The sequence below is a fragment of the Ammospiza nelsoni genome, chromosome Z (assembly GCF_027579445.1).
Source record: "Ammospiza nelsoni isolate bAmmNel1 chromosome Z, bAmmNel1.pri, whole genome shotgun sequence".
Taxonomy (NCBI): domain Eukaryota; kingdom Metazoa; phylum Chordata; class Aves; order Passeriformes; family Passerellidae; genus Ammospiza; species Ammospiza nelsoni.
The window spans coordinates 35,450,155-35,462,661 of record NC_080669.1 but is presented as its reverse complement, the minus strand read 5'-3'; the positions used below and the strand labels follow the sequence as shown (position 1 = coordinate 35,462,661).

At 37.5% G+C, this 12,507-nt stretch overlaps 1 protein-coding gene across 4 annotated transcripts in view; it reads right to left on the bottom strand.

Annotated features, from left to right (window-relative positions):
* Positions 1 to 12,507, bottom strand: part of PRUNE2 (prune homolog 2 with BCH domain) — a 103,092-nt gene that overhangs the window by 8,412 nt on the left and 82,173 nt on the right. For all 4 annotated transcript variants that reach the window (XM_059491885.1, XM_059491884.1, XM_059491886.1 and 1 more), the window contains 4 exons: positions 8,436 to 8,538; positions 4,946 to 5,077; positions 4,705 to 4,791; positions 726 to 824 (listed from right to left, as the gene is read on the bottom strand). In XM_059491885.1, the coding sequence (XP_059347868.1) occupies positions 726 to 824; positions 4,705 to 4,791; positions 4,946 to 5,077; positions 8,436 to 8,538 (421 nt within the window). The remainder of the gene's footprint in view (positions 1 to 725; positions 825 to 4,704; positions 4,792 to 4,945; positions 5,078 to 8,435; positions 8,539 to 12,507) is intronic.

The following is a 12,507-nucleotide window of genomic DNA, read 5'->3' as shown; positions in this document are numbered from 1 at the left end:
GAATAGGCAATTCAAAACCTGGGACATTTGCTAAAGAGAAAAATTAAAAATAAAATCCTGAACACAAAGTCTTTTTAGTAATGACTACATGAAAACCATGATTTTTTCAGTCATGCTTTCAGTCTTGGTATATCACTTCTTTTTGTTACTTTCAAGTCTGAAAAAAAGTCAGCTGAGGTGAGCAATGCCAATCAACTTCCTACAATTTTTTAACAGATATTTTCCTCTGGAAATGCCTGCATTTACAAAATCTCTTCACATAAGCAGCAAGAACTAAGAAACTATCTTTCAGCATTTGTGAATTTAACCACAAGAACTGACAAGGCAAGGACCAGTAAACCTATAGAATTTTACTGGTCTTCTATTGAATAGGCTATCTTTTAATTAACATTTCTGCTAAAAGCCCTGCATGACTGAAACTTGAAAACTCTTCCACTTAAATAGAGGTAAAAGTTATGAAAAAATACAGCACAGATGATTCCTCAGGAAAGGCCAAACAATTTCCCCACTCCCCTAGAAGTAAATAGTTCTTGTGTTTTGTGTTTCTGGTATACAGTGATGTCCTGCCACTGCGTTTGACAGTGAAATGTCTGAGGAACAACACACAATAGTTTTTAAAAACAACAGGAAAGTGCTTTCTGTTTTTCTTACAGTCCTTAATGCTATTATCAGTTTGTGGAAATAGTTTCCATTAGAACAAGTACGTGCTACTGTACATCACTTACTTGACAATACTGTCTGGTATATGCACATATTCCATTGGAATCATCTCACGAAGCTCTGCCAACGTGTTGACGTACTGTATCTTACTGCTGAACTTAGAGCTGAAACACAGGAAAAAAGGTATTAATTGACTGGCCCCCAATCTTTTATGACATGCTAAAATCAAATGAAGAAATGTATTAAATGCATGAAATAATTGAACATTTGGATATTCATATTTCAATTACAGACTGAGAGACTGGACTATTAATGTTTAATTACTCAAACAATCCACCTGCCGCAGCGAAAAAAGGCTGATAAGAGGCAAGTCCTGTGAGGTGGGATAACACCTTTTATCATGCCAGTCCTCTCTTAGATAATGGCTCAGGTGTGAAAAGTTCCCTGTGGGGAAGAACCAGGACTTTCTCACGGAGCCTGAAGATATTCATCCCTGACATAACTGGTGGAACACAAACGACTCAGCTCTAACATCTTCGAAGGCAAGGCACTTGGGCAGTCCCACCTGAACTTGAGTGAATATAAATGCAATGGTCTCTGTGTTTTATGGGCTTCCCCCACTCAATGAAGACAGTGACCATAACTTTGACAAGACTGGAAACCTCATCACCAAGAAGACCAGAAGAAGAGGACCAAGCAGATGCCAACAGGATCACAGAGTGATGATATTTTTTCTACTTTGTCTGTGTTTGTCATGCTCTTTCTCCTCTCCTCCCACCCACTCTATTTCTTTCTATCTCTCCCTTGTAATTACTGCTAAATAAAAGTCTGTGCTTCAGCATATGGCCTTGTTTGCACCTTAACTCAGACAGAGTCATCTCTCTAATAATTTTAATAATCATATCTTAATGCAGTTCAGCTGATTATGAGCCTACCTGAATCACATTATTAAGCCAACATCGTAAATTGTACTTCCTACATACCAGACAATGTGATTAGTTTTACAGTTGGAAGGAGATGTGTAAAAATTTGGAAAAGATTCAAAAGTCCCTTACAGACTACTTACATGTAAAAAGAGACGGAAAGCATTACTTGACACAGATATAATCATAAACACAGTTATCAAGGGATTGTGATGACTCAGCATTTCTATTTTACACTAATTCTCAAACACAATAAAACCGAATTTCGTCATTTATTCAGAAGAGCATAGATCTGATTGTGTCTATTCTTACTGCAGTGTCTTTCCATATTCTTACAGCAGTGCCTTTCTATCATGAAATAATGTGTTTATTTCAGCTGTGTTATATGATTCATTTATTGTGCTTATAAAATGATCACTTGGAAAAAAGGCTAAATTGTTCAGAAAACACACTTAAAACACAAGGCTATTTACTTGTCTAACCTAAGTTATTTGGCAAGTGTGAGATTATGAGAAATCTTTCTCATTTGGCTTACAAAGCAATTTTTCACATTTAGCTCTGGTTGTATTTAGGTCATCTTATAACTGCAGTAATAGTGGCAAGCTCATATTGATCATATATGTAAGGGTAGGTCTTGAAAAACAGAGCATGTTCTTTCTATTTACTGCTGACCTGCAAGTACAGCCAGACAACATGAAGCCCCTGAAATAGCTCTGAGCAGAAGGTTACTGCCCCTCTCCTCAACAGAGGTATCTTCCCAGTGATGCAAAGTGAGACAACTCACTTTGGGAACGGGAATACATGAAAGTGCTGTGAACAGTTGTTTAAGCTCACTCATTGTGATTTGTCTCTGTACCCAATTAGCATCACTAGGCACACAGAGTGGTCACATTTTAGATGCAAGAATCACCCACAACTGTCCAGTCAAAGCATGGAAACATACAGATTCTTAGCATTTTATACAAATTGTTATCATAATCTGCAGCATCAGCATTGCTATCTAAACTAACCTGGAAAACTGTAAGCCAATCATAAGCTTCTAAAGACGGTGAGAAGGGATTAAAAAATCTTTCAATGGGTAGTTTTTTTTTCCTGAGGATTCTTCTGGGTCCACTAATTCCACTACAGCGACTGATTTCTAATTCCTTCATGTGGGAGTCACTGCATGGGCATCCCAGACACAGTTTCTTTCAGACTTTAGGGAAAGCATGCTGCCAATAGTGGTAACTTTCCCTCATTTAAGTGTTTCTGTCAAATGCCAAGCATGTTTCACCACTTGATGAACCCCTTTGAAATCTAATTTCTTACCTAACACAGCTCAAGTAATTTTTGGCATGAATATCAACAGGGATTCTAAAAGAGTACCTAAGATATATATCTGCTATCTCTAGTTCTTTAATTCTATATATTCAAACAATGCTTTCTCAGTCAAGATGGTCCCACACTCCACTTAAGTATCTTGCCAGTTTTTGAGGAAGAAAAAAGATAGAGCTGAGGTAGAACTGAGGGTATCTCACACTCAGCCACTTACCATTTTGTTGTCTTTCAGGTTTTTGATTTCTACTGTTTAGCCCCACATCTCAGCTGATATACAGTTAAAATTATGTTGGTTCCTTCAGCTATCTCACTGAAATCTCTGCTTGCCTTGTGGCCAATTAATTTCTCACTCTAAAATTCCCACTGTGCCTGTCATGGGTTCAGGGAACAGCTGAGGGCTAGCACACTAAGCTATAGTCACTGGCTTTCAATCCAATCAAGTTTTATCTCCTTACCTCCTGAAGAAAGGGAAAGGAACTCATCATGTTCTTCTATCCTTGGTAAGGGTCCAAATATCTCGTCATCCTCCACAAAAGTCATACTAGCCATGTGTCCTGCCCACCTTTTCAGCTTCTATTTGCCCTTCACTTTCTTCTTGCACCAAGACTCAATCTACCTGGCCAAGATAGTCACTAGTGTTTCTTGTTCCACACTGCTAATCTGCTTTGCCAAACTATTTAGAGTGAACATTTTCTCCTGTTTCGCAATGAAAAACCTCTCATCACTGCTGCTTAATATAGCTACTTTGAATAAATGACTAATGAATTGAAACAGACATGACTTTTATAAAAGACCAAACTGTCATTTATGGGAGCAAATAGGATGGCAACTGAAATATCTCAGATATCAAATACAACTCAGCAAATCCTCCTAACTACTGTTGATAATTCCAAGTATTGTTTCACTTTTACTCTGGTATTCTGAATAGTAACTTTCAGCTTGGTCTTTAAGACAGCACATCTAGAAAGGAGCTCTGTTATGACATTCTGCCTGCAGTACTTTGGCAGCAATGGGACAACACATGTGCTTCCCCAACCCCATGTCACTCCATCAGGACAGAGCACCCTGGGACTGCGATCTCCACAGAGATCTCCACCTGCAGAGTCTTCACCTGCAGACTGCAAACAGAACTCCCCGAGATCTATCATGACACGAGTCATTCTGTGTGGCTTTTGTAGCTGAAGATTCGTCTCTTGCCTGAAGCAACTCTTTTTCACTCGTACCACTTTGCTCCCCTGACTGCACACTTGCCTATCCTCTGCAGTGTGAGATCTTTGAAGTTGGTGACTTTTTTTTTAATTGTTCTACTAATCAAATCATTAATTTTGACAGCATTAAACATTTTTTGAATCCAAATGCATTCAAACACCTCAGGGTGCAGACAGTTCCTCTCGTATGAGCTATGAGCAGTAATGATATTTTAAAAACCCAGAACCACAGCCTAATCTTGTTCTGCAGCCAGATTTTTTTAATAAGGTGATTATAATTACATGCAGTCCCCTTTTCTATATGCCTTTTATCTGGATTCTGAACAAAGGCTATTTTAAGGAACTGAATTCTCAGAACATACACATACAGGTTTAGAAAACCATGCCTATGACTTCCACAACTAGATACTCATACTCACATAAATCACTTATTTTTCCCTTATTTCACCTTCGGAAAGCGAAATTCAATTTCCAAAATCCCAACATGAACTATAAAATGAGCACTATTCAGCAAAAGATTAACAGCCACAGTTAGATGATTTAGGGTTCTTATGTATTCTCAAGGACATAGAAAATCACAGGTATTTGCTACATACCTTATAAAAGGTCGTGTTACAGCCAGAATTGTCCTGATAAACCATGATGGATGAACAATTATAAATGACTTCAAATTCTTCCGTAATCTAAGTAACAAAAGCAATAGTTTCTTAGCAAAACAGAAAAACCACAAAAGATAAAGAAAGATCATACACTGTAAACCCTGGCATACAGGAGCGTTACAGAAATGGACACTATTTAAAATAATGGCTGTGGATCAGACAGGAAAACACTACTTACCGTCGATCAATCATCTGATAACATTTTTTCATCCAACCCAATCCAGGCATCCTTCTTCTTGGTGTTGCTCCATTCAAGTAGACAATCATATAGTCTTCAGCTACCATCAGCTCTAAGGTACTGATTACATATCTGACAAAATGCAGATGTCAGTGAGCATATACGGTACACTACGTGATTGATCCCAAACTAAATCAGGCAGTTGGGAATAAATGAAAGCAGATTGAACATTTTATGACAAGATAGGCTTTTCTTTTCCTTTAAACAAAACCAAACGTTTAGCACTGATCACTATGGTACCTGTAGACACACACAGCTAGAAAACCACAGTCTCACCTGTGCCTTCAAAAATATGTGGCTTCCTCACAATAACAGAGTTCTGTAGTGAGTTTTCAAGTATCACTGGTGAATTTGCTTTTTCTTAAAAAGTAATTAAGTCAGGAGATTTTGCAAGGGAGAACATGGCATCCTGTGAAGTCCTAGGAACTTCTGAAATTAACACTTGAGAAACTTCTATTCACTGTTCTAATCACCAATTTTGCTCAATACAATAATAAAAGGTGTCAGAAGATACTTGTTTATATTTCATGTGATCCTTATAGTCCTGCTATCGAGTCTGTGACTGCAAAATACAAATACTTTGACACTCAAGCCCAAGAAAACCTGTCCATCAACCTGACATCTGATGGAACAGAGCACTCCATCACTTCAATCACAGTGAGCAAAATACTCCCAACACCTGTTATCATACAGTGCTCTTGGGACCAAATGCATTCTACCTAGAGAGCACACTACTCAACTCATTCAAATAAGCAGACAGTTAAATTCTTGTTGGGGACTACCTATGCAGATGATCCACTTAGATGTCCCTACTCCATGTGGGAGTACTCCTGATCATTACAGGAATGTTCAAACTGTTCTCTCTACTATCCAGCCTCAAGGCATGCCTACGTAAAAACTAGAATGCAAAACCACAAGTCACACCTTAAAAACCTGAATGCCTCAGTGCACTCACTACAAAAGGCAGCTCTATCCCTAAGCATAATGGCACCTTTCAGAGCTGTATGGGAATGCCTCACTATCTAATCTGACCCTTAAATTCCTTAGGATGCAATGTCATTAGAAGAATTGTAGGAAATCTAGTTCTCACCAGAGAGTGGTATTTTACCTGGGCATTAAGCAGGCAAAATTAACTAGACCAGTTCCATGCATTTGGTAAATGCCATCCAAATCCCTCCCCCCTGAATGCACTCCACTGCTCATTCTTACCTTGCAGTTGTGCACTCCCTGCTTTTGCCTCACATTTGTGAAGGCTTATGTCTAACAGTGATATAGGAAAGCAAGGGATTGCATGGACATTCTGATGCATGAAGCCTCATTTAATAGCTACTTCAACAAAGCTCCTATTTGACAGGTTATAAGATTATCCCTTCCCACATGGCAGAACATCTAGTGCTTTAAAGGCACTTCACACTGAAACATACAAGTTTCTAAGTGCAAGTGTGTAAGTATGTATTAAAATATGACAAGACTTTCAGTTATGGAACATGACAGTCTAAAAATGTCAAGGGAGCAAGACCTCCCTTGCAAATTATACCTATCTAATAATTTCTCATTATCTTATAATAATGGCAATTTCTTCATTATTTGAAAAGATGGACAGAAATTTTCTCATTGACTAGAACAACTGCCTCACCCAGAAAGCAAAGTGCTGGTTTTGTTTTCAAAGTGTAGTTTTTCAAATTGAGATTATTTAAAAAAAATTTTATCTGTGGACTAGCTTTAATTTGACTTCCAGGCAACCACAAATTAAAAAGTAAATTTTTTTAATGTGGTTCTGCACTATCTACAAAAACTGCTGTAGAAGATGTTTCAAGCATTTTCACACAAATTCATCCCTTCAAAGACAATTTTACAGAATTAGTTAATATAAAAAATAGGAAGAAGATAACTGGAACTGTGAAAGGAATTCAGATGGGAAAGGAGCTGTTGAGGACAGTTGTTAATCAGAAGCTAGAGGTAGCTTATATGCTACCAGAAAGACGCTGTATAAAAAAAGATATTCAGTGGTTTGCAGGTCTCTCCAGATCCCTATCTAATTCAATAGTAAAGAATTACCAAATATTTTAAAATATCAGTTACTGTATTTTTAGCAAACTGTTGTACTCTCTCTCTTTCCATGCAGACCTAGAACGGAAAGAAAGAGTTGAACTTTCTCCTTTTTCTTCTTTTCTTGGAGAGACCCAACTGACTACAAGACTTAAAATAAGCTGCAAGTTCACAGTCAACATGAACTCACATTTTTATTACTACTCCAGAAAGTGACTTACAAAATTGACTTCAGCAATATACTTAAGCCATGTAGACAAGGCTCCTAAGGCTTTCTCTGCAAAGTTAATTTCTCACCAGTTCTATCTGAACAAGGGTCTTGGGTGAAGAAAAAGAACAACTATTGAATGTCAGTCACGGTTACAGTCAGCTTTGTTCCTTACTTATCAAGTTAAAACCACTGAAGTAATTCCTTCTTCTCTTCTAAATCACTGAGCATTGTGTGTATCAGTTACTATAGATCACATTGCATTCTTAGAGGCTCAACCAGGCAAATGATACCAGTTGTTCTGACCACAAACTAAAACACTGAGTCTTGATTTTCACACATAGAGACAATGTTAAAGGCACTGGGTGCCAACAAGTACATCTTCACAGGCTGGAATATTAAGCAGACCTGGGTCTGTGCTCTCAGTGCCTTCTAAGCTGCAAATGGCTTTAAATATTACTTACTGCATTTTAGCACAGAAAACATTGGAATGATTGATTTTTTTAACAGCTGTAAGTGGACATAGCTGCAGGCACTTCAGGAGAGAGTTGCCTTCAAAATTTTGGGCTGCCAAACCAATTGCTATTAGGAATACTTTTCCTGTGATAGATTTGGGGTTATGTATCCAAATTTGTGTCCTGCCCAACTGGCCCCTGCCACTTCTAGCTGAATCAGAAGCAGCTGGAGTCAGGAAGCATAGTTAGAGATGCTTGTGTCACCAATTGCCATTTATCCTGTTTTTAAAAAGCAAGTGTCAAAAAAAGGCCCTGTAACTCCTAAACCAAAAACATGTTCAGGGATACATCATAATAATAAACAATGAACAGTGAAAAACTGTCTAAGCCCCTGCTGACTGCTCTCAGCAAGACCTGGAAATCATTAGTGAAATTGTGTAAAGACTGTAGCCCCAACAAGGTGAAGATATCGCACTCCTTGGCTTTTAGAGAGATACTAACAGTCAGATTGACAAATGCACCTTAATATGGGAAGGTGAGTAGGTAAAGGATACCAAAATAATACCCCACTGGGCAGTTTATCTAAAACTGCTTTTTTCCTTGTCACTCCCCTTCTAATGGCCAAAATTACCTCTTAAGGAAAGACAGGTTACCTCTCACTGCATTATTCTGAGTACTAACTCAAAAGACTTTGTCACATTGCTCACATATCACTCACAGGAAAAGATTTTCCATGACATAGTTGTAATCAGCTCGACTGCTGTCTGGCAAGAAGCATGCCGCAAACACAATGATAGCATTCAGACCATCACCATAGTACCCTGTGGAAAAAAAAAAAGAAAAAGCATTTTTATCTTTTCCAAAAGCTTTTAACAGGATAGTTTTTTTAATCCTGTAATAAAGCCACTATGTGTACTGCTGAAGCATCCCAGAATGCTTCATACTGAAGGTTTGAAAATATATGAACTATTATAAAGTGATAAAGAAGTTGGACAGTCAGCTAAGCTGAATCCTTAAAAAACACACACACCACAACTACTAGTAAACTTTTTATAGTGACTAGCAAAAAAACCCTCTAAAGCTTCTACTTCCAGTTCATTGCAAAAGAGTATGTTCCTGTTTCATGATAGATTAATGCTGATTAATTGCCTCCACAACGCTTTGCAGCTGCCATGGATTTTCTGTATGTATCATAAATAATAAATAAAAAACATTCCTGCATTTAAGTTGAAGGTTTTTGCTTAAAGGATACATGCAATAAGGAGGGGATTTATAAAAATGCCGTAGGAATGGCTGTAGGTAGACAGCACTAGTGATGCAGAGACAGAAGACAGATATACTCAGAGAACATTCAAAAACCTTTTGAGTCTAGAAAAAACAGACACTAAGTGAAAGATTATAGTATTTTTGAAGGAAACTTCAATTCCCCTCAGGAACATGTTTTTATGACAAAAATTAAAGGCTTATACTAACACTTAAACAATCTTTGCAAAAGGAGATTCTAAGACTTTTACAGTGCTTTCTGGATACTGGAGAGCAATATCCAAACCTAACTAAAGTGCTTATGAAATTCAAGTCCTGTTTTCAGCATGTATTCTTATTCAGCTAGATTATTTGGAATTGTGTTGGTTTCAGCTGGCAGAGTGTATATTTTCTTCACAGTGGCAAGCATGGGGCTGTAGTTTTGATTAGCACTGAAATCAGAGGGCTGATAATACAGAGATGTTTTTATTATTGCTGTGCAGTGTTCACAAAGCACCAAGGCCTTTCCTGCTTTTTATACTGCCCCCCCACAACTCAGAGAGCAGGCTGAGGATCCACAAGAACTTGGAAGGGGACATTGCCAAGACAGCTGACCCCAATTGACCACAGGGATACTCCAGACCATACGGCATCATGCTCAGGAGAGGAAGAAGGAGGAAGTAGCAGGGGACATTTGGAGCAATGGCCTTTATCTTCCCAAGTGTTTTGTGTGATGAGGACCTGCTCTCCTGGAGATGGCTGAACACCTGCCTGTCTTTGAGAAGTAGTGAATGAACTTCTTGTTTGACTTTCCTTGTGTGCACAGACTGTGCTCTATGTATTAAGCTGTCCTTATCTCAACCCAAGACTTTACTCATCCTTACTCTTCTGATTCACCATGTGGGAGTCAGCAACTGACTGTGTGGGGCATGGCTGCCAGCTGGGTATCAACAGCAACAGGCAAAAGCAGTATTTCTCTCCCCCTCAGGTTTACAAATAGGGAGAACATTTCCTTCCTTCCATAAATTTAATAAAATTTATATATAAATTTTATATATAAAATTTATATATAAAAAGACTTTATAATAAAGCAATCTATCCAGCTCAGGAATTTGGCAGTAAGAGCACATTATGGCAGGTGCATCCACTAAATTACACAGCACAGTTTGCAGTTCATGGAAAGCAAAACAATTATGTGCAGATGCTAACTAACAACACACAGAAGAAAAATCCACAGACAAATCTAAGCCCTTTTTTCTCACACATGCTTGAGGAGAAGGAATGTTCATCCTAGGGACAAGTGTATTTTAATTCATCACTAAATGCCAATAAAAGCCATTTGCCCAAAATCTCAGCCTAAAGCAAAGAAAAAGATCTCTAAGAAATTTCCCCATCAGTATATACTAAAGACAATCTCAAACCTAGGCTGCCAAATCTACTCTCCCCTTTCCTACTTTATAGCTACCACCTAGGTTCTGCATTTGCTGTTATCTGTCATTTGGTAGGGAGGAATGTGTTGGAGAATTTTGCTCAGACATGGCTTGAAGGAAAAAAAAAAGGGCCATGAAAATATACAGCTGATGGAAAAGTAAAAGGCAGCTGTGAGGAGCAAATTCTCAAAGCCTGTTTCTGTAAACAACAAAGTTCTCAGGCACGTTATGCAAACAGCAGAAGTTCTCAGGTTGTTTTTAATAACAAGTAAATATCTGTCCTTGGATAAGTTTTGGGAAAGCAAAAGTGACAAACATGAAGGCCTTGAGAACCATTCATATCAGGGTGAGAAAACAAATCTTGGTTTCAATAGGAATGTTCAGTAGATCTTTGAATCAAGAAATGCTTGATTTGACTTCCTATTGACTAATTTTAGTCAGAAACTATTATTATTCTTGAGATTAAAGAAAAGACTTCCGGCCCTCTAAACACTCCACTGAAGTACTGCCAAAGGAACTTCATATGGAATAGGCCTTGCTGCCATAATGTAGAAACTGTTTGAGTTGTCCAAAGCTTTCCACATTAGATGCATCAACATGATTTTGTTTCCTTGTATTCAGTCTGCCACTTCATAAATACAGAATTTAATCCAGTCCTTAACTTACTTTGATTTGCCTAGATATCAAGAAAAATTTCCAGTTTAGCCAGCAGCAGGCTGAAATTTATTGTTAGATCTTATACTGTTTGTTTTACAATGACTAAGGCTATTGACTAATAGCAATACAGCCTTCCAAAAGTAAAAAAAAACCCTAAATGCTCTTTATCTTGCATTTGTGATCCAGCAAAACATCAGACATTTAAAACTTGAATTCATATTATTTCATACTATGGGAGTAGAGCTGAATTACCTAGGCTCCCATTAAACACTGATTTTCACAAAAGCTGATATAAACATAAAATTCAACAGTAGTAGGAAATATACAATTTTTACTGCAAATGCATATTGACTAGTTTACAGCACACAAAAATATATAAATAAACAACATTAGCAAGGCCCAAAAGTATTTTGTGTTTGTTTCCTAAATTAAACCATCTTGGTATGTTTGCTAAATTGCATCTGAGGTGTCATCACATTCACAAATCTTTGATGGTAGTGGGGTAGTAGAAAAAGAGTTGAGCCCTAAAAATCTTTAATAATTCTGGTTAAACCTTCTGTACATGAATAGCTGTAGCCTAGCATTTAGCTGCTTTTAATGTAAAAATTAACCATCAATTATTTATGTAATTTTACCTTACATAGGCTCAACACTGAAAACATTTTAACTTCAACATTTTAATATCTTTAACTGATGCTACAGACCAACAACACTGTGAAAAAAGCATCGTCATATAAACTCATAAATCTTACCTCTGAGATGCTACACTGCCTGTCTCAGTTTTTGCAGGAATAAAACTCATCTTAATACCTTGCTATATACCAAGCTAATACCTTGCTTAACAGACAGCAAGGAGTGTCCCCCAAAAATACAGAATCCAAAGATAATCCAAATCTGAGACACCAAGGAAAAGGCACTTAAGAGTAATACTTACCCATCTGAATTAATTTACACAGACGTGTACTAGTAACACTGAAATTATGAATTCTCTGAGGACGACAGGAAGCAGATAAGCAAATGAGAAAATATAGCAAGCACATGGTGCCATTTTCCTCCTTTTCTTTGATATATTATTTGATAGTTATTATGCTGCTGACAACTATAAATGGCAGAAAAATAGCATAATGGGGGTAGCCATATGAATGGAAGCCCCATTGTTTTTCTTTTGCCACTCTGCTTGTTTAGATCTGCGCATTCACATACATCATTCAATAAATCACAGAGCATTGCACTTCCTCACACAAAAGGTTTTGTCAGAACTCAACAAATAAAGTTTTCAAAATTTTATTTTGCTGTAAGTCAAAAGCTTTTTTGCTTGTCTCAGACAGTATTTTACCCTACAATGACCAGACGGCTCCTGACACAAATATGTCAGTATTTGAAAGCAGTATGCTGCTTCCAAAACAGCTTTAAATTTAAAATTCTTATTAGTCATTGCCCCATTGAACTTAAAGCCTGGCT